Source organism: Mya arenaria, chromosome 10, assembly GCF_026914265.1.
Source record: "Mya arenaria isolate MELC-2E11 chromosome 10, ASM2691426v1".
Taxonomy (NCBI): Eukaryota; Metazoa; Mollusca; class Bivalvia; order Myida; family Myidae; genus Mya; species Mya arenaria.
This window is the reverse complement of record NC_069131.1, coordinates 41,344,127-41,367,122: the sequence shown is the minus strand read 5'-3', so window position 1 is coordinate 41,367,122 and position 22,996 is coordinate 41,344,127. Positions and strand designations below refer to the sequence as shown.

The window sequence follows — 22,996 nt, the reverse complement described above, 5'->3', positions numbered from 1 at the left end:
GGGATAATTTATTTGCCTTCACCCGATATGGTTTCCTTTACCCGTGATTCCCATATCGGGTCACCTACTAAACCGTAACTTACAATATCGACAAGAAGTACACCATAACTTTTTGAAACGAATCTAATAGCACATTATTAAAAAGCAAGGGTGTGAGGATTGGGAATCTGAGAAATATTGACGGTAACCTTTTCAAATGGTCGAAAAAGAAAGAGGAAACAGCGAAGATAGTTTGACGTTATGTCTATTTTTAGCCTGAATACCGTCAACTAATAAAAAACGTATTATATGCATGCCCTTCTTTTACGCTGTTTACATAAAGTTGTAACCAAAATAAAATCAACCTTGTTAACAACAAGCGACACCATATGACCGCAGTAGAGAAAACAAATCTGTTCGGCATTTTGTTCGTCGAAGCTGGCCGCCTGCATTATACATATATCAAACCTACCGATTGTAATAATTAGATACAGGTCAATTGATGCGTGTTGCTTAGTGGTATAAAAGTGAAAATCTCTTTAGGTGGTTTAGAGCTCACAGACTCCGAACATTAAATTGCCCATTTGATGTTTCAGTACTTACTGTCTTCTTCTTCAATTTCTGCAAGGAGACGGACTAGACAGCAATTAAGATAAGGTAATAACAGTATTAAAAACGAGTTAAGATAATTTAATACAAATTAAATGAAGCTAAAGCATATTTTTGTGCCATGCCCTTCTGCATGCTGCTCCGGTCGACCTTTACTGGTGAGCATGTGTAGCCAATCATCGCGATACCCCATCAATGGCATTGTCGTTGTTATTTTCCAAATGTGAACTTCAAAGGTCTGTGCATTCATTACGGCAATTTGGCATTGGAAAACATATTCAAGGATTCGTATTAATTGTTAACGCTCAGCTACAAAATAACACTATATTGCCCAAACATTTACTGAAAAGATTACAAGATAAAAGGTTATACTTTTATTATAAGCTTCTCTGATAAGCAATAATAACATATTTAAACAGTTTCTGAAAGAAAGAAAAAGCAAATGATTATTTGAATTAGTCATGGAAAATAAAACACACTTTAAACAATGAATCCAAAACATAAATGTTGTCAACATGTTCTCGTACATGCATATCAATATTTGATTGTCCCTACGAATCATACCAATCCGATTAAGCCTTTTATACAATGAAAACAATAAAAACATATATTGTTAAATCTTAACTTAATCCATCAAGCTATTTTCAAAATTTATACTGTATTCTATCTCGATTGTTTTGCTACAGAAAACTATTGGTATCAGATAATTTCGACCAGTAGATGGATGAGCAGCAGCATGATACTTTTGTTACAAAAAATACCTATAAAAATCTCAAAAATCTGTTTTCAAACTATCCTGATTTTAAACAATGCATGCTTAAATCATTATTTGTTTGTGGCGTCTTCTCAAACCTTTGGAAACCTTTCTGCTGTTCTGACCAACTGATGCAGGATATATTTAAGAATGTCTGGATTAAAATGTTAAACAGAAGTATGGTTCACTACAATAGATAGTTATCAATATCAGAATATGAAAAACAACCAACAAGAACGTTCTTTCAAAAAATTAAAATAAAACATCACATAAATGAATCAAGCGATTTGTATTGCAGGTGTAGTGTGAATATCGTTATATACTTTTAACATTAGAAGAAAAGGCATCAGTAACCACAGATATGTTTAAGTTTGTTAAATTGTAGGAATATAAACCAAATGTATATAATAATGACATCTGATAATCTACATCTAAATTATACATGCTAAGATGATTTTTTAGGCTTAGCTTAGTTCAACCATATAAATAATCACGCTACATTGTGTTTAAAACTTAGTACACTGATTTGCCTTTATATGAAATTTACGGGCTATCCAAATCTAACAATGAATGATTTAAGATGAATATTATATTTTATAGTTCATAGTATAACATGATGTATAAGTGTTACTTTGTTAATTATCTAACCAATCGTGTATGCTAATTTTAAGGTTTCTTTATAGTAATAAGTGATAAACGCTTTTGTCGTTGTGTGAGTCTTTTTCGTTATGATGTATTTGTGATAGCCTACTTGTACATTTATATACATACATGCATACGATTTTTTACATACGAAACAAATCTTGATTTTCATATAGAACAATATTTCAAGGGACTACTTGCGAATATACTTTACAATATAATCCAAATATGAAAGGATAAGTAATGGCTCTAAAATGATGTACACATAATAATACTTTTCAATGGTTAATAACACACGCAATTTGACGATTGCATTAATAATAAACTAGCAAATTCAACTACACATATGGCAGTACCAGAAGAAGCTGAACATGCTCAACGACATTGGCGTCATGAAATATGACTCTGATAATATAATAAACACATTCATTGTTAAAGCATCATGTTCAGCATTTACTTTAAGAATAAAAGCTACACAAAGAGAGATAAGTACACAATAGGTGCACATTACGTAAGAACATTCAACCTCATTGCGTATTGCTTTCTTCGTTAAGTTTATAAAACTCCAAAGAATATTGTAAAATCGGCGTCAATATAGACAATGCGTGTTAATCTGGGTATTTTGTCATGAATAAAGCGTTTTTTAGTATGAAGGTACTTTCTGCTAGTAGTATGGGCACCCGATGCCGTCACGTTATTTCATAGTTATTTGACATACACGTAAAATTCAAACGTTGATAACATAAAGTGGACATTTGGAAGTCCACGTAATGCTTTCTTAATTCATTGATTTAAAAAAGGGCACTAACGTTTCTCAGTCTATCATACAATTTGTAAACCAATACAACTCTTTGAAGGATATGATACCATGTTTGTCCTTGTAGTTTCCCTTACATCATTACAACGATGATTTTCTTCAAAAACTTATAAAATAGTTAAATAATCGATTTTTAAGTAAACAAACCTAAATAAATAAACAGCCCATCCCCGTAGCTTTAAGGATATCGCTCATGATTTTGTAAAATGCAGTTTTTTGAAATACTGATGGCTTGAATTCTTTAACAAATGTTATCCTTATGCGTTCTTGTGTGCGTGCATGTTTCTTGACCCTACCGGCGTGGGTTCGCTCTCTATTAACACCAGAACATTTGTTTACACTCTAATAAGTGTAGGTGTCATTTCGTTCAGTATCAAAGAGTGAAATAGTTATAATACAAGTGTTTTCAGATGCAATACCGGGAAAACAAAATTTAATGCCAAAACATTATTGAGTCCCTTTATACGCTTTGAACAGCTCCCGTGCAACTATGACATTAAAAAATTATTGACACCGATTTCATTTATAAATCACATCACTTAAAATGATGGCAAATACAAAAAAGTGAAAATGTTCTATGACATTAGAAAAACTGTAGTCATAAAAAATATAATTAATGAGATAATGTGAATGAAAACAACAGTTTTTAAAGTTAAAGAATCAGCAAAAAATGAATTTGCATAAAGTTTAAGAAAGCTCTGTTCTCCAAGTTGTTGACTGGCATTAAACAGTACACTTAATAAAGGCTTTTTAAATAGTTCATAGATCACTTGAGTGCACCATGAAATAGAACAATACTTAAGGACAAGTATGTACAAAGCTGAATATAAAAAATACTGAATATGCTGTGTTAGTAACTGGATATAAAATATATGCTTTACGGTTCGTGATTTCTATCATTATTTATAAAACATATTGAAAATAAAAAAAACTTAACACAAAATAACAAAATAAGTTTGCACAATGTCATATTTACACTCTGAATGTTTCTTTTAAACTTTAAATTCGATGAATCTTACAGTCTTCCCGTTTCTTCGTTGAAGTTGGCGTATACATCAAAGGAACTTAGATACTCAGAAACACATCCGTGACAGAAGCTAAATTGTTCCTGAAAACACAAATAACATAAGCATGGGCACAAAAACGCGGACGTTGACCATTCAATAACAGCACAATGATAAAATGACTATAACGGACATTATTTGAGAAATTATTTACCTGGTTCGGGATCGCTAACCTCCTCATGGTTTTGATCTTCCTAACAGAGTTAAGCACACTGACTTCGTGTTCCACGGCCATCTTGTGGAGAAGCAACGAAACGACACAGAATAGACCGCTTTTGCCCGCACCATCTCTGTGTTATTGACATGTAGATTTCAAGCAATGCATTGTATTAAAAATAAGTGTGATTAAGCATAGTAACAAAATATTCCATTTGACAGGGCAATCAATTGTAATAACCTAGATGACATATGACAACACATTTTAAGATGTTTTAACTTTAATCTGAGGCTGATGCTAACAATTTCCTGTCATATATGAAATAACATCGATAATAAATATGACTATTTGATACATAAAAACTATTTTTTCTTGAACGATATTGCACCTACTAATAGTACTTATTCAAGTTGATATTCAACCACGTATCCAACCAGTTTTCAAATGTAAAGCAATAAGGTGCAAAGGTAACCAATCAGTACTCACAAGCAATGTACCAAGATCGGCCCGTCACCTGACTGTTTTGTGACATTCTCTATCACGTTCAGAAATGAGAGAAAGTTTGTTGTTGATCTTGGAATGTTGTTCGTTTCATCCCAGTCGGTAAATTGAAGATGTGGAATGGTTCGTTCAGTGCTCGTCTGGAGAAGTTAGTACGTATTAATACATTGACATTTATGATCGATATTGTTCTTGAGGGAAAATAGTTACCACTAGAACATTAGTGCATGCGCACTTGCAAAGTTTCAGACTGAATATGTCTCATGTATAAATTGTTTAAACACATAATCTAAACATACATCTTTTTCTTAAAATCGACTTCAGTTCATTTCCGTTGCAAGGACATTAATAATATTATTAAGAATTTCTGTAAAGTCTACTACACTCATACTTGAAGGGGAAGGGACATGTTCAAATTCAGTAGTTTATGGACATATTTTTGTTGTATTGATTCCTAGAATTATATAACTATCTAATTTCTTTACCCCTACTCCTTTGTGTTGAATTTTCAATGTTCGCTCTGCGTAAAACGTTTTCTTTTCCTCTCTTGAGCAACTCACTTGAAACGTTCCCTGTTTCAAAACTTCTTGGTTTGCCGCTGGGTAATATATGCCGATATTCTGTGTAGATACTATGATTATGTAAAGTGCTCGAAAAACAAATCGAATATACATGGTATTGTATTGAATTGTTATAAGCTTCATTTTGATAAGTCAATTCTTTACTTGAATCATCCAACAGTTTGATAGATGGTCTTTGGTCAGGGCGAGATTGTTAATCCAAGTTTTGGATTTTTTTTGCTGAACTAACTATTGGCTTTAATTATTATATATATAATATAATTTACACGGTGGTCAGTTTAAAAAATGGCTGACATCTGGTTCCTATCTCTGACGTTGTATATGTGTCTGTCGGTTGTAATATATTTTCTAAAACCAAATTAAAAAAGAACTTTACCCTTTGTTTGTCCATATCAGCTTCGAAGCTGACGATACATGAACAGCTCTCTTGGACAACAAGCGTCAAAAAGTCGATTACAGTCTCTGGAAGTGGAGTCTGTGCTACCAGGTAACGTTTTTTGATTCTGAAGCTCTGTGAAACGCAAACCAATGAAAACATATTACGACCAATGAGATTGTTTGTTGTTCTAGAACAGGTGAGCTGATGAAGACGATGTTGGATGATTCGTTAAAGTATGAACGCTGATAAAATGAATATATGTATACTTGATAAAAATAAAGTCAATCTGACCAAAGTACAATTCCGTGTTTCGTAAATCTGAACCAGCAGCGATAAAGTACAGTTTTAAACAAATGTTTTGAATTAGTTGCATAAAGGGTAAATTATCAACTCCATTGCATCACATGCAGACGAATGAAATGCTTATTAAAGTAATTTGATTAGTAGGTGGTAACTATTATGAATATGCACTTCTTGTTTGATTTTAGAAATGCAAACTAAAAAAATAGGACCATGCTTACGTGAATGTATACAGCATTGATGTAGTCTGACGCCCCATGTTTGAGGTTCAGGTAAAGTCTTGGCCTGTTTTCGTTACCTAAACAAAAGCAGCACTATCAAAATCCGAATACATAATCACAAAGACACCTTTATTCTTTCACTTCATTTGGCTCTGTATATAAAGACAATACAACTGGAAACGTTAAGCTTTATTCAGCATCGATTGCCAAAAAAATATTCAAAACAATTTTACAAAAAAAACCCCATTAATTGTGACATTTTGAGCATGTTAGCAATATTTACCCGGAATATCTGCATTTGCTCTGTTTTTACTCAGGTGCTGCTTATTGCGCTCAACTGCAATTGCTTCGTCTTTCGTTCGTTTTTCGACGGTGTGTTGCAGTCGCTGAAAATAAATAAATGCAATTCACGCAAAGATACTATATTTAAATTGTAGGCTTTACAATTGAATCACATCTTGAAAAATATCTGTTTAAGGTAGAACTACAATAAGATACTTTACATGAAATGCATATGTTTGTACAGCACATCTTGTTTTGGTATAAACATTCACACAAATGAAAACGCAGTTGCCATGGCCATTATTTCAAATACAATTCAAAATTCATTTTGATATGTTTAATGCTTTTTGTGCAAAATGGTCATCATCATCATTTTTCACAACGCTTATGAACACACAAAGGCTATACTTGTACATTTAGGTTTTCCTTAAGAGAGACAACCTGAAGACTCCCTTATCGTACATGTTCCCGTTCAAGGCATCCACTGGAGTTTCTTTATTTAAAATTCTACACGGTATACACGGACAGTAAACTTTTTGGATGACAGGCGATTAACTATACTACTTATCAACAGAATGCCTATGTTCAAGGATACCCACCTTAAACTGACTATTCAGTTCTTGTGAAGTGTGTTGTTTCATGAACTGGTCGAAGTTCTCTCCCTTGATTTGTTTGCAGTCGAAGGTCAACGAGTAAACCACAGCTGTGTGCAGAAACTGATACTGCTCCTGTAACGAGATATTGAAAGTAATAATAGTCAATGTCATTTGAATACAACGCCTGGATGCATAGACGAAAGGATACTTGATACTTACCGATGGTATTTATATTTATTTGGTAAACGAAAATACTGTCTTAGCTCATGTTAACAAAAACGAAATATTTAGAGGAGATAAAAGGTCTCAAATACACAATTTTGGTTTAAATTACAAAAGAATATTATGTCGACATGCTATTATGTATATATCATCAAAACATGCGGTTTTAAGTATTAATATATGCTCACAAATATCAAGGAAACACGGAAGAGAACGCGCACCAAGCAAATGAACATTTTTGAAAATTACATGCTACTTTGAGCAACAATAATTCGTATTCTTATGGTTAAAAGTTATGATCGTGCAACGCATTGAATCGCAGAATACATGAGCAAATATTTATCAAAATACAATCCTGATTTAAAGTCATAGTTAGTTTATGCTTTGTACTCGCACGGTAATTCTGCAATTGTTTGATTGTAATAGCATTCTCCAATCTAATCAATGATGAAACCTCATCCTAAAATCTCACCACTGTCTGAACCATATTCGGCCTGTTCAGGCGCATTTTGTGGACACATCCCGCTATATCAATGGCTCGTTCCGCCTCACCTTCTTTTGTCAGGATGTCCAGAGCAATGTATGTGCCTGTTCTGCCGACACCAGCACTGTATTTGTTACAGACATAATTTACTGTGGCATCAAACAAAATTATAATTTATTCAGAATGAACACCTACACTTGATAATTACAAACGTATTTCTCACACTTTTGTAAGGGTACATTTCCACTTGTTCATTATAATGTGAAGCCCTTTTGCAATACCCTTTTCCAGGAAGTTCGATATTAACTTTCCGCCATCTTGAAACATTCATTGACCAAGGTTCTAACCTTTTAAGAGCCAACATTGTTGTATTTTATGTTTAAAACGTATTATTATAGAGTAATAATTCAATCAAATAATCTCAACACTATTCAAGGGCCATGAGGAGAAAAAGACGTTAGGAGCTGAGCATTTTAGTAACGTAGATTTTGAATAATTTGGAAATTGAACAAACCTGCAATGCACAACCGTTGGTCCATTTAGAGTACTCGGCGTACTCTGAACCCTCTGTCGGAACTCTATCATCGCGGTTACATCGTCGGGTATCGCTTTGTCAGGCCAACACGTGAAGTGCAGATGGTGCAACGTCCTTTCTTCGGTCCCCTGTAGGCGCATGTATTGTATTGCATGCATTAGTTGTATGCATAATATTTTGCTCTGCTAAGAACTGTCAAATTGCGTAAAAAAATCTCAGAGCCTCCGTGAGCAATATGTATTCCTAATAATGTATAGAGTATACCAAACTTTTATTTCGAGGAGAGGATACTTGACAATTGAGGGTCATCCAACCGTCAAACCTTTACAATCTGGCTCAATAGAGTTTCCTCAAGAACTTCAATGAATTTAGGGATTCCAACCCTATCTGCAGACGATGAAATGCAATTTAGAGTACATATTTTCCAAACCGTGCAAAGTCTGTCATTTAGGTAATCCATAGTTGATAATTTTAATAAGGCTTTCCCAGTACTCAATTGCGGGATTTAAACGGCTGGGAGTATGTTGTTGTTGTTGTTGTTGTTGCTTTTTTGTTTTTTTAGGGGCGGGGGCGGGGTTGAATGTAGGCAGTTAAAATAACAATGTTCAGTGAGTAAAATGTATTGTATCCAGTCATTGAGGCGCATATTGTGATCATCCTAACACTAATTGTTTACGCTCGTGTCAGTTTACTGTGTGGTAGAACTGCTAAAACTTTGTACAGAAGGTAAATAAAGAAATCATTTTCTTGAATCAAAAGAAAATATCATCTTAATCTTAAATTGATTAAATCAGATGCGTGTCAAAACATATTTAACAATTCATGCGAACACTTTGAACATAAATTCAACTTAAAAACTAAATCTAGCAGAGCAAAATAATATGGCTAATTATTATGCACTGGCCATGTCACAAAAGGCTTCTGTTACAATGAGCGGGTTGTAATTTGTCTTTTTAAACCCGGAAGAATAAAAATCGGCTTGCCTGTTAAGCTGCTTAAGTTTAAAGTATACTAGTTTACAATGAGCTCACTGAAGCATTGCGGACAATATTGACAGTAAACCTTTATAAATTCGATAGCCCTTTGCAAAATGCTTCTAGCTGACGATAAACACTATTAATGAAATAAATTAAGTCCTATCAGAAGTCTGGTTATTCATGAACGTGTCTTAAATGTGAAACTAATCGTTTTTGTATAAGATGATATTTCGCATGGTACTCTCTACTTTCAACCTTTACGTTAATGTACTTTACAATCATTGCAAACAAACAAGAGACCAAAATTTGGGTGGATTGTACGTTTAAACATAAAACTTGAATAAACCTAATAATAAACCTTAATAAAACTTTATTTAACGCTACAGTGCTACAAACAATGAACATATCAGAATCGATTTAATAAAGACACAACACCAACTAAGTAGAAATATATTTGGAAAAGCATGAACTTTCATTGTTCAGTTTCATACCATGGTCATCGTTAAGGCTCGCCTTGTAAACTCAGCATACTCATCCTCCGAGCGGCTCTCCACCTTTATTTCACCATACATCCTACTGGCCCCAGGGTTTGGCCAGTATTGCTCGCATTTAGGGGACTGAATTAGCACACCAAAAAATGATGATAACTCTACGTTGAATTATCATACCATAAGTATTTTAAATAGAATAGTTTGTCTTTACCAGAACAGGACTACGATGAGATCCAAACTCTACACTGATCACTGAAGTTTCTTATAATGTACATTAATCAGAAAGGAACAAATTTGACTGTTTTAATAACCTTTTTCACTCAATTATCAGCACGACGTCGTTCCAAAAGTGTGCGAACTGTAGCCTTAGTATGTCTTTTACAGTTCCATGGTAATAACGTTATTTTTGTATCAAATTGTATACAGTGACTGAATCTTATGATTACCATAAATGATCAATGTTTATTTGCACTTACTCCATGTTCAATGAGATTGGTAACCATAACAACTTTCTCAACCCTTTGTTGCCAAATCATTTTCCAAAACAAGCTGAAATCGTCCAGTTGTTGGGACATTGGACCTGAAATGGAAATATGCCATAACGCAAATTCGTCTATATATTTTTAAAATACTTATATTGGAAGTGCGTTACCAGCGATAATACATTTATGGCTAAATTACTTGTTAAATTAATTTATAACTAATAAAACGGACGCACGCTGAATGCTTCTTGCTGTCGTTTAGTTTAATTCTAATAATTTACTGGACTCAAATGGCTTTTATTCTATTGTTTTATTTTCTGTTTGATAAATTAAATCCCTTTTCAATATTTCGGGGCGAAAGTTCACTATCAAATATAAACTTAAATTCAAATAATTGCTTTTTAACGTCTGTCAATTGCATTCAAAATTTCTGCTGTTTTTGCAAACGCAGTGACGTAACGTTCACTGGTGATACATCTGACAAAATTAGACAACCGTATTGTAATGTAATACTTGTAGACTTGTTGTTATTTTTGGGACCCTGGCATGTTGTATACCATTGGACACAGCAAAAAAATGCGCTTTAATGTGTCAATGCATTGCCAGAAATATATTTTGATTTCAATTATGCAAAACATATTTAGTGTTTGGTATGACGCTAATTTTAACGTGTCACAGCGTCACAACAACAGGGTCATTTTTCATTATATTCCTCTACAATATTTACGTGGGAAAATGCAAACGACAAAATTTTGTAGCAGACGTTACCGACGTCATTTCCGGTCTTACTGGTTGTTTTTTCGATGCGGTCGCACGCATGTCGCATTTGCCAGCAGGGTAAAAAGCACAGATGCCAAGATGTCACATTTGAAATAGGCGGCACGAGCTAACGAATTTGATACAGAAGAACTAGTATATACGTATGACAATGGGTAAGTTCGTTTGCACACCTCTAAAATAGACATTTGTGTCGAAAATTCCACAATTATTTTTGTACTTTTATATCTTTATAATCAAACAATTATAGTTTTTGTTTCTAATTTACAGATGTCCGCTAACGTCGTTTGTATGGTTTTGCTCTAAACGGTTGAATATTATTTTATTATCTACGCCTTTTTATGATAAGCATTAACAAAATAATTTTCAATATTGAAACCGTGAATCATTCCGTTTCAAGCCTATTGTTTCTTTGTTCTATTATTTGAAGAAACACCTTCATAAATCATGGTTTTGTTAAACACACCTAAATGTCCGCTCTAGATTTATGCGATGTTTGAATATCGAAAAACGGATAAACTTGGCGTATTTGTAATCTAACCAGTTAAGTTCTAAGTTTAAAAATTAGATATTGTGATTGTAATTTTAAGTAGGATTATCGTGATATATTTAATTTGTATAACATAACGCTAACTATTGAATGACAATTCAAAACGCATGTCGCAAAACGGTACGAAAACGTTCAAATTAATGACAATGTACGAAGGCAGAGCTAAATCTTAAGTCATATTTCATATGAACATTCAATAGGAATATTATTTGATTTTGTACCGTAATTTTGTAAATTTATTTAGGAATTAAATTGCCAATTATCAGCCGTTTTCAACAGAAAGTGAGTGTTTAACATAACAAATACTGTGTCGCACTGGCTCGAATTTGCCCAAATTTTATGTAACGTCACACTGCGTCAATAAAACGTGTCTTAATAATTATGGATACGAACAGTAGGCTTATCATATAAATAGCATCGTTATCTATGTGCGTGATTAAATCACTAAAAGGAACATTGTATAATTTGTTTCAGATTTCGACAAACCACCGGCGTTTGCGAGTAACTCGGAAAGAACACAATGGTATTAGCAGAAAAAGCAATTGAGACGAAAACATCAACAAGAATTATCAAAAAAGAAACAACATAAACTTCAACAACATATTGTGAAAGGTACATTTTATATAAAAATATTGTTTGTTTTTATATAAAAAAATGTACATTAGTAAAGTCAGGCTATTTGGTTACTTCCTTATATAAATAGCTATGGTAAATGTTAACCGTTAGATCAAGGGCTTTGAATGATAGTGTTGAAACAACCAATCTACTGCAAAACAGACCACGCGTTTTCGAACTGGTTGGCTGGCTAATGTTGTTCGCAAATCCGTAATAATCATTTTATCATGTTGAGGCTGAATTATTTACGCTGATTTAAGGACATTCTACATAAAAATGAATTGTGTGTCTCAAAGTTTATTACGGACAGTTATACCGAACATCTATACAATTTAAATCTCCTATTAAATGCATTCTTACATGTCTGCGGGACATATGTACATTCAATAACCACGAACCTGTTGCTTCATATACATGCATTTCCATTTTTATAAAATTAGATGCAAGTAACATCATGTGCTACTCTGAACGACATCAAAGACGAATACGCAAGGCGATTGATGCTGAGGAACGGAGAATCAAAGCAAGGTATTTTACAACTTGAGATGTATATCTTTATTATTTACATGTATTTTTCACTTTGGTACAGGTACAAGTATTTTTACAGTAATATATTGGATTTATATAATGTCCCTAGTAATCTGTGACAATTATATATATTTCATAACCCATCATATTTTAAATTTGTTTTATACTCTTGTGAATTTCTTAATGTTTTGTTGTCTTTTAAATATACATGCATATTGTAATGTATGTATATATTCCTATGTCGCACTGCACTACATTTCAAGGACCGCAATGGAAACATGATAATTACTCTTTTTGCGTTATCCTTGTCATATGGTGTAAAATGGCAAGGCCAAAGTTTCATTTGTAACCATACGCGTTTATGTATTAATGATATGTTGGTATGTTGTTTTAAATGTCCAATGCCTTGTGTATATTCATGCATTTTATGATAAACAAATCTATTTATTTATCTATCTATCTATAAGGGAGAGAAAAAGAAAATAACGTTTGAGAAAGAATATGGCGACCCAAGAAGCTGCAGACGGCCAGATAACCAAGTTCAGTCATAGAATGGAAAAGAAAAGAGCCATTGAGAAACTACAGGATGCATTGCCATGTACGCCCATAAAGCGATGTGCAACTGTCGCCGCCTATTTAGATCACCATAAATCTCCAACAGTGCAATGTCTGAAGGCACAAAATATTGTGACATCATTGAAAGAAAGAAAAGACAATGAATTAGGGGCCGCAAGTTCTTGATAATCTTTATGATGCAATTTCAAGATCAAAAATCAAACGTTCTGATGAAAAAAGTGTTGAAATGCACACTATCATAGCGTCTGTGAGTGGTGAAAATATTAGCCAGTCAAAAGCAAAAACAAATTTGGCGAAGCGCTTAGGAGTAAGCGTCAGAAGAATTTCAGGTGTTCAACGTGGGAAAGTATTGACTTCTGACAAATCTTGCTGGTTTTACACGAAAAAGAAGACAAGATCGGACAAAATTAGTGATGAAAACAAGAAACTCATTTATGAATTCTGGATGTCACCCGGCATATCGAGACCAACAGGAAATAAGCAAGATGTCAAAAGGCATAGAACTGGTCCAAAGTGTTACTTATCCCACCCCATTCATATACTGGAAAAGACACAAACCGATGTTTATGAAGAGTTTTTACAAACTCATCCAAGTTGTACAATTTCTCAACGTGCATTCGAAAAGCTTAAACCATTTTTTGTGAAGCCTGTCAGGCCTAAAGATAAAACAAAATGTTGTTGCAGGTACCACATTGAATTTAACCATGCATTTAAAAAATGTATGCAGTTCAGAAAAATGACTTATACAAACAGTGAACAGTTAAACGGTGGATATCCGGTTTTCGAACGCAGTGCTGACATGATTGCAAGAACACTCTGTGAACAGCCCGGAAAGGCCTGTCTGGATAGAAAGTGTGTTGAGTGTGGCGTTCCACAATATCTGTTCTCGCCAAACGAGATGGACGAAAGTGAGCAGGCTCCTGAGATCGAGTGGGAGCGCTACGAATATCAAACAGTTAAAAGTAAATCAAATGTGTTAAATCGGAAGCTTATTCTTGTCAAGAAAACTACTAAAGTTGGTTCATTGTTTAAGCACATACTTGAGCTTCTGAAGTCTTACCCTCGTCATCAATTTAATTCAGAATGGCAGAACAAGCAGGCAAAGTTTATAATGGAACACATACCAGAAGGCGACGTGATAGCAATACATGACTTTTCCGAAAACTATCGATGCACAACGCAAAAAGAAATTCAAAGCACTTACTTTCAAAAAACGGAAGTGACAATTCATGTAACTATATTACACAGGCATCATGTGCAGGACGGAAAATTGGATCTGGATCGAAAAATTCAAGAACAGTTTTTCGTTATATCACCAGATTTGAAACATGATCACCACTTCACATATTACGTCCAGCAATCCGTAATCGAATACTTGAAAAGTATTAACTATCCTTTAAAGACAGTGCATGAATTTACTGACGGATGTGCTTCCCAATATAAAAGCCGCCATTGTTTCGGCAGTTTAAACGTTGTCACCAAGGACTTGGTGTTCCCTTTATAAGAAACTATTACGAGACTGCACACGCCAAGGGACCACAAGACGCAGCAGGTGGGTTGCTTAAACAGACTGCTGATATGGCTGTGTTGAGAGGTCAAGTAGTTATACAATCAGCAGAAGATTTTTACAATTTTGCTTGTAACACATTACAAATTCCATCTTCAAACGCAAAATGCAGTAAACGAATTTTCAAATTCGTCGAAGAAATACCAAGGAACACGGTAAAGTACTTCCAGCCTGTAAGTCGTGTGAGAACAATACACCAAATAATTTTAACTTGTGGTACACAAATGACTGTACGTGACCTCTCGTGCTACTGTGACGAATGCATAACCGGTAACTATTCGCAATGTGAAAACAGGAACAATGTTGGGCAAATTGACAACATAAAGCTAACAATACAACGTAACACCGCAAACATTGAGACTGAATATAACGGGTACGAACATACGCCTATCTATGACTTAGTAAGCAGCGGGGATGTTATTGCTGTTAAAGCTGTTGATACCGATTATTACCTTCTGCGTGTTGCACAGGCAATGTATACATTACTGAGTACGGAAACAGATGATTTTAGAACTACTTAGGAAGCTGGAACACGGGTGATCATGGGAAATTATTTCTGTAGAAGAGGACGTTCGATTCTCAATTTTAAAATTGACAAGTTACACAAACCTTTGGTGCCAGCATATTCCGTTGTTTATATTTGTTCCGAGCTGAATTGCAAAAGTGCAGCAACTGTCACATTGCCAGAAACTGTCCATATGTCAATACTGGCAAGCCTCGAACAGTAATTATAAGAAATAATAACGTGCAAACTCAAACAAATTGCGACATTGTAATCATTTGTATGTTTTATGCGTTGTTCATAGTGTAAATGAATTTCAAAGTGTGCTTGTGTTATCAGTATTATTGAGTTTATTTTTCTTTAAAACTTATAATTTTAACACCGTCTCAATATATTATTTAGTAGCCTAAGCATCGTAATAAAATGCTGATTTCTACTGTATATTAAAAGCTTTTTCAATATTGTCATGAATGCATTTATGTTATGCATGTCCATAATTTGCAAAGGAAACGGTAATAAACGTAAACATGCATGATAACAACGTTTTTTTGTTCGCAACGTCAGTTTCCGACGTGACGCTTACGCGTATCACCAGTGAACGTTACGTCAGTACAATGAATTGTATGCACTTTAATAATGACACTCTATCTAACAAAATAACCATAATCCGTGAGTATCACATGTCATTTTCCTCCTTACCTAATGTAGCGATGTACTGCTTCGGCTTTTTATATCCCTGAAAGGGTATCAATAAATGCGTTGATTATAATCTATTTACTCTTTCCTCAAACTTTAGAAACGATGACAGCGTGTAAATAGAATCTCCCTGTAGGATAAAACATGTAACAAGAAAGTGTAAAAAAAATACCATTATTTATTTACAGAGGCACAAAATAGCACGTAAATAAAAATTTCAGTAAAGTGTTCCTTGAATATTTGTCTGTAGAAACCATCGCATCGCACAATTACCGTAGATTAAATAAGTTGCCTTAGATTCTGCTTTTAGATTATTAAAACATTTAAAGTAAGAGCGCCGAGGAGCGAACACAAATGTGGTTGTTTTTCATTTGAATAAGAGGCATAACTCATGGATTATAAAAGTCAAAATTATGGGCCTTAAATACATATTGCGCTTATTGTCAACGACAATATGAGTCCCAAGTTGAATATTTTGAACTGTGATCGAATTATGGCCAATGTTAAACATTTACAGCCGACGACTCCAATGACACCAAGGCCAAGACAATACTTCTTTTTTCCTCTCAGAAAACCAGACGAGCTTATAATGTTATTACTATAATGGCATAGCTACATACGTCAATAAAGCTGGCATTTATGTAGTCTGATCCACCACTGCCTGTGACCTTGACCCTTGAATCATCGTCTAAAGGTCGCAAAGAAAAAAAATAAGTCAAGTAATGTTATTTAATCAAAGTATTCCCATTCTGGAAGTTAAATATTTGTTAATGAGTACAGGAGTTTAACACGAAAAACAACGGTAACTACATAAGTATTATTCATTTTCATTTACCTTAACATCAAAGATCAAAACGTCCTAAATCGTTACTATTGTGTACGACTATCATACTAGACACAAACAATATGAAATAACAATGATTATCACTTACATGGATAAATGCCTTTGTATCGATTCTTAGTCATGTTCTCCCTCTTTTGCGATTCCACATATGGCTTCACAAGACCGAGAGAAAATTTCTGTAAGCAAGTGTAAAATGAACTTTCACATGTGTAAGTGAAACAAATAATGAGTATATTATGACTTAAATCAAAATTTTAGAAATATTAATATTATAGTTGAATGTTCCCGTAGGGTACTTTCTTAAATTTATTCCTCATAAATAGATCAGTTTTGAACTATTTTCAGGAATATATCATTAGAACTATGAATTATCAGTATGTCAATGTCATTCTTATGCATTCTACTTATAACCGTGGTACATGTAATACGATCAACCTTAACATTTACCTCAAATTCTGCACTAAACGCATCATGAGTCTTTCCGTCCACATACTTGAGGAGTTGATTTATGTGTACTTTTGACTTATTAGTTGATGGTCCTAGTTCATTGTAGTACGTCTGATCATCCTTTGAAAAATTCCCAAGAGCCCCATTGCTCTCGTTATCTACATTACACAATGCACTTATTAAAACGTGTGAATATAAAGGCAATGTCACATAATTAATTAAACATGTACAGTGCGAAGTAAAACAATGGACCGACTTACACAAATGTTTTGAGATTTGTCGACAGAGTGTACAATTTAGACCATACCTTGACTGAAACTAATATCTTACTAAACTTGTTGTAAAGCGTACCTATCTCCAGGTCAATCTCGCTTTCAAATGCAGTTTCCTCATGTGCAGATACTTGCTGCTTGGCAGCATTGGGTTTGTTTGCTGGTGGCCGGGAAATCGTTGGAATTGGTTTCGTTGATTCTCTTTTGACCTGTCCTTCATTATAGTATGTCCGATCTTGTGCTGATGAAAACAAGTCATTCAAGGTAGATATAAGAATTGTTCTTGTTATAAAAAAAGACAAGACACCAGATGGTCCCAGACTCGGCAAATACAGTATTTCATCAAAACAAGCGTGGAATAGTCAAGTTGAGCTAATATGAGGACGATACAAAATCAATTTAGATGATTTAAAGACTATTTTGTCGTTGCCTCAGCTCAGTGTACCCTTTTGAATATATCGCATACTGGTTTCAAAGTTAATATTGTGTATATTTAGCCTGTAAAAGTCACGTGATTAGTACAAATAGCTATATTGATGCTATTTCTAAAACTTATGGTATTTGCGTGGAAGACAAATCAAGTGAATTTCGAATTGGCTAATTACGCAAAAACTGCGAAAGATACATGGGCTATACGCGATGTAATACACCAATAAATAAGATTCTATGCGTTGGGCACAACGATATCAATTTTATGTAAGTTTTTAACAAATTTCTTTGCCTTCTTGCAATTGTCACTCTTGGTGTTTTGCCCCCTTTAATTCGGTTAATATAATCAAAATCTTAGTTTTTCGGGATATTTTCTGAGTAATTTACGGATCATATATCGTATTCACTTGAGCTATAGCAAATATGTTAGTTACTTACTTTCTTTATTCCTTTCGTCGGTAATGTTAGCTTGGAACGTTTTATTACCATTTCCCTTGGTTTGGCGCGAGGCAGGAAGGCGAGTGGATCTGTTAAAAGTGAAGTTTGTTACCAAAACAATGTTATCAGTTAATATTATTTATATCGTGATTCAATCTGAGCACATTCTATTTGTGATTGCATGACACTCATATCATTTTTTTCATATCAATTATCAGTATACACGATGTTGGTAAATGGCTGTTTCCAGTAACTGATAAGAACCTACTTATTATACATACACATCAGGTGCTGAACAAAGATGGAATTAAAGCACGTAATTTTAAAAACAACAACAAGACCATATACCTTCGTCGAAAGAAGACTAATGCAACAGCTACTGCAATGATGACTACAATTCCACCACTAACACCTCCAGCAATAGCTCCTACTGGTGGTCCAGCTGTTACTTTCTCTTCTTTAACTATGAATTTGAATTATTGAGCATGCAGGTTCAACCCATAATCGCAAAAATATATGCCATCGTTTATTTCTAATAGCGAACTTTTTCCTGAAGCTCTATTTTATACAAAAGACTAGTATATAACATCGAATATAACAAATAGCTTAATAAAACAAAACTATATACTATTGGTTGGATAAGTAGGTTTGTTCAACATGAAAAACATAAAATTATAAAGCCATCATACATGGTTAACGTTCTTCACGTCATTACGCTTTGAAAATGTTTCATTTCCACAGTAAAATACTCAATGATATTCAATAATAAAACAAACAACCAATTAAAAATGTTATCGAAATAAAATTACTCTACTCATTGACGCAGAAAAATATAAGAATGAGACTGTTTTTGGTTCCTGTTAAAGAGATTGCAATTTTCTTGTTCGTGTTTAACTTACGTCACGATTAACCACTTCCCCTTTGTGTTAACATATAGTAAGATAAGTATCTGACCATCAATATTTAAACAAAAACTAAAATTCTGTAACATTAAATGTCTGCAAATGCAGTAAACGTTTTATGTAGATGTGCGTAATATGACGCGCATGCACATGTTTTAAAATTACCACAAATCTAAGCGCTTAATGAAGTATTAAAAATAAGCCTGTCTTTTTCATATTTTGAAATTTAGTAAATAGGTCCAATGAAATAATATATTGAATACAATGTTAGTGTTGAATATAAAAGAAGCGTAACATGCTCCGCCCAAAGAACTTGCCTAGGCTCGAACTTTTCATTTTCTAAGCATAGCGTGATTAAATTGTATCCAAAACAATCCTAGTATTCTCTGTATCAACAATCAGTTATGGTGTTGAGATATAGTTACCGAAGTTTGTTTCATTGTATGAGCATTTGCTTTCTATTGTTGTATCGTTTTTAAATGTTGATTTAAAACTAACGACATACTTTTAACATATAAAGTATGAATAATTTAGCAATGCACAACCGAAAATAAAATGAAATACAAATTATTAATATATCGTTACGTTAAAAACAATAACAGTATATTTCCTTGATTAAAGCATTAGAATAATAGGTTATTACGAATACTAGATATCATATTCTTACTTGTGCAGTCATCGCCTTCGTAGCCATCGACGCAGCCAAATTTGCAGTTTCCATCGCTTTTACATATGGTTTCTGTACCACTTTTCTGACAATTATGAGGGCAGTTTGTTTGACACTGATCCCCGAAGAAATCGCCTTTGCATCCAAACAGACAATGGCTGTTTTGATCACACTTGCTTTCAGAGCATGATAGGCTGCATGATTTGTTGCAGTACGAACCATAGAAGGTGTTATCTGTACATGTATCACAGATTCCGGAGTCTTGCAGACATGTTTCACAGTTAGGATTGCACTGACTTTCACACTTGTCCCCCCAAACCTTTCCAGTACAACCACTTAGACAAGTGCCATTTTCTGAACTACAAAGCATATCCCTACATTTGTTATTGCACTTAACGCAACTTCCATTTACATGCGGATAATGTCCGTCCTTACATTTCAGACACTTTCCATCAACCTGACTACACTTTTCACATTCAACATTCATAGTTGTACATCTTAGAGAACAGTTCGTGCCATAAAACCCATCTTTACATCCAACTGTACATCGGGGTCCTGTCGTGCAGGAACCACCTTTACAATTTGCAGGACACTCACAACATGCAGAAACGCTGCTGTCAACAAAGAATGTATTGTTTAGACATTTATTGCAATCATCAACATGGCAATACTTCGCATGGCATTTACACTGATAATCAGAATTTTTCCACTGATTATTACAATAACTGCAGAAATCACTATCTCCGCTACAGTAACAGTTAGGAGGACAACTGCAAGTAGGCCCAGTATGTTCATTTAAACACGATAGGCAAACTGATTTATCAGACTGTTTACACGTCGCGCATCTCGAATCACAAACGGTCGTACAATTGTCACCCGAATATCCATCAACACATGATGTGCATTTTCCATTATTTCGCGAACATATCCGTGTGTTGCAATTACTCGAGCAATGTAAATCACAATATTTTCCGTAAGAGCCTTCATTGCATTGCTCGCATGTAGCGCCGGTAAAATAAGGTCGACAAACACAGAAGCCGGTGTTACGGTCACATGTCGATGTTACACAGCCTTCACTACATGTTTGCTGACAATCGTTTCCGTATTTTCCTTCTATACAAGTTTCACATTTTGAACCATTAAAGTGTTCTTTGCAGGTACAAGAACCATCTTGTTTACAATTTCCACTTTTGCAACCTACTGAACAAGGCAGGTCACAGTACATCCCGTAGAAGTTATCAATACATTGGAAACATGTTCCATTATTCATACAATTTTGATATTTACATCCGCTTGGGCATATTTCACAGTCAGGTCCATAATAACCAGAAGAGCATGCGGTGCAAGAGGGTCCAGTAAACCCTTGCTTGCAAGTGTCGCATTTTGTTCCTTCGAAGTTTCCTATACATGATTCACATGCTCCATAATCATTACAAACTCCTCCTTCACAACTAACTGGGCACTTCTTGCTACATTTGGTGTTTAGATCATAAAATGTAACGTTACAAGTGTAACATGGTATGCCGGTTTCCTGGGAGCATGTAGAGCAGTTACCAGGACAAGGATTAAGACATCTTTGACCATAAATGGTATCAACACACCCTTGACTACAAAAGTCATTAGGTTGACAGTTATCTGCTCCTCCTTTACAGCACACACATCTCGGTCCACAGTCAACCTCCTTCCCGTCTATAATTGCAGTCGCTGAAAGAAATTTGTTTGAATAATTCATTTGTAAATTACTTCAATCAAATGTTCCTATGTTTAAAAAACGTAAGGTATGAAACACTTAAAGCTATATGCCATAGTATTTATAGCGTGTTATGTAATAAAAACACCTACCTGCCATACACGTTTGTGCGACGAACAGTACAGCAAAAATCTGTATTATCATCCTGGCTCGGCTTTGTTATCTGTGTCGGAAAAAATAGAAATATTGATTTACATACATTCGGTATTAAACCTGCATTAACTTGCTAGATTCTTCCTTTGGAGTTTTTTTTATAACTATGATTGCCATTAAATGAACATGAGTTTTAATATTCAGCATTAGCATGTGTGCGATGTTAATTGAGGAAGATCATTTTATTTAACAGCTAATTATTGCTTATATTTATACTTGATACACAACCTAAAATAGCACAAGATCAACGTTGTATGATTTCAAATAACGTACCAACTTATATTTTTTAGTTTTGAAATTATTGATACATATTGGAAGCAATGCACAACCGAAAATGAGACCTGTAGACTCGTGTTTCACTGACCATTCCAAGGCGGTAATCCCATCATTTAGCGGCTATTTTGATGTGTGCGAGGTTTGATTTTGGTGTTTTTATTTATCTATGTTGTTTAAATATGTTGTGTTTCTTATTCATTGTCGTTTGGTTCCTGTAATTTCCATTGTAGCATTAAACTATGGTTGAATAATTTTCAAAAACAAATATTAATGATTGCTAATAATTAGTATAAAATGACTCCTTTGATATTAAATAAACTAAAAGCATGTAAGATATTTGATGTAGAATTAAGTTTATCAATATAAAGATGATTACACAGAACAATAACAATTCTTATCTGTTCATTAATTAATTCACGTACATGTACTTAAATACATTGATTTTAATGACATATCAATGTTTCTGAAGTGTACAGTTTTGAGATAAGATAATGAAGAAGTTAGTCCCATTATTTTAATTTGACAATAATTCATGTAGACTATCGTTGGTCGAATTGGCACTTTAGTCAAAATAAAATGATACTCAATTCAATGTTATTTAAGATATTTTAACTTTTTAATTATGCCAAAATAAGTAAGTAAAATACGTTGTACATTGCATTACGCGGCAATAACATAAGTCCAAATTGATAGGCACTCACCTTACTTTTAATCATAACAATCCTTAGTCACGACTGTCATATTATATTAATATTTCTCAAACAGGAAGAAAAAATCCCAACCATTGTCAATCCTATCCACCTTACACTATTTCGACACTGGTATTTAGCCGCATGCAATGGGCTGAATACACCACTGAAACATGATACTCCATTTAAATATTTGAAAAACTACTCAAGGTTTATGAATATTCGCCGTTTTGAAATCCACTGTG

At 34.1% G+C, this 22,996-nt stretch overlaps 1 protein-coding gene across 4 annotated transcripts; it reads right to left on the bottom strand.

Annotated features, from left to right (window-relative positions):
* Positions 1-966: 966 nt before the first annotated feature.
* LOC128205435 (receptor-type tyrosine-protein phosphatase kappa-like) lies at positions 967-22,859 on the bottom strand. Of its 4 annotated transcripts, none has more exons than XM_052907057.1 (23): positions 22,764-22,841; positions 22,128-22,274; positions 21,726-21,796; positions 19,884-21,587; positions 18,663-18,777; positions 18,315-18,403; positions 17,527-17,688; positions 17,176-17,333; positions 16,817-16,904; positions 16,505-16,572; positions 15,888-15,924; positions 10,068-10,171; positions 9,592-9,717; positions 8,103-8,251; positions 7,577-7,712; positions 6,886-7,014; positions 6,288-6,390; positions 6,005-6,081; positions 5,481-5,615; positions 5,009-5,143; positions 4,509-4,663; positions 4,020-4,155; positions 967-3,909 (listed from the first exon to the last, which is right to left on the bottom strand). In XM_052907057.1, exons 3-23 carry the CDS (start codon positions 21,775-21,777, stop codon positions 3,817-3,819), a joined length of 3,951 nt encoding a protein of 1,316 aa, XP_052763017.1. In that variant the 5' UTR covers positions 21,778-21,796; positions 22,128-22,274; positions 22,764-22,841; the 3' UTR covers positions 967-3,816. The 4 variants fall into 4 exon arrangements, with proteins under 4 accessions (XP_052763017.1, XP_052763018.1, XP_052763016.1 ...); XM_052907058.1 differs by having other exon boundaries at positions 22,151-22,274; XM_052907056.1 differs by lacking the exon at positions 22,128-22,274 and having other exon boundaries at positions 22,764-22,859.
* Between the last annotated feature and the right edge of the window lie 137 nt (positions 22,860-22,996).

What these genes read in the sequence shown, in the direction of transcription:
- LOC128205435 (XM_052907056.1), bottom strand. Translation starts at nt 21,777, where the DNA reads ATGATAATACAGATTTTTGCTGTACTGTTCGTCGCACAAACGTGTATG. An exon ending in AGCAAATGCAGATATTCCGG is followed by an intron (nt 6,082 to 6,287) that starts GTAAATATTGCT and finishes GCTTTTGTTTAG; the next exon opens with GTAACGAAAACAGGCCAAGA. An exon ending in CTGATATGGACAAACAAAGG is followed by an intron (nt 5,144 to 5,480) that starts GTAAAGTTCTTT and finishes GTATCTACACAG; the next exon opens with AATATCGGCATATATTACCC.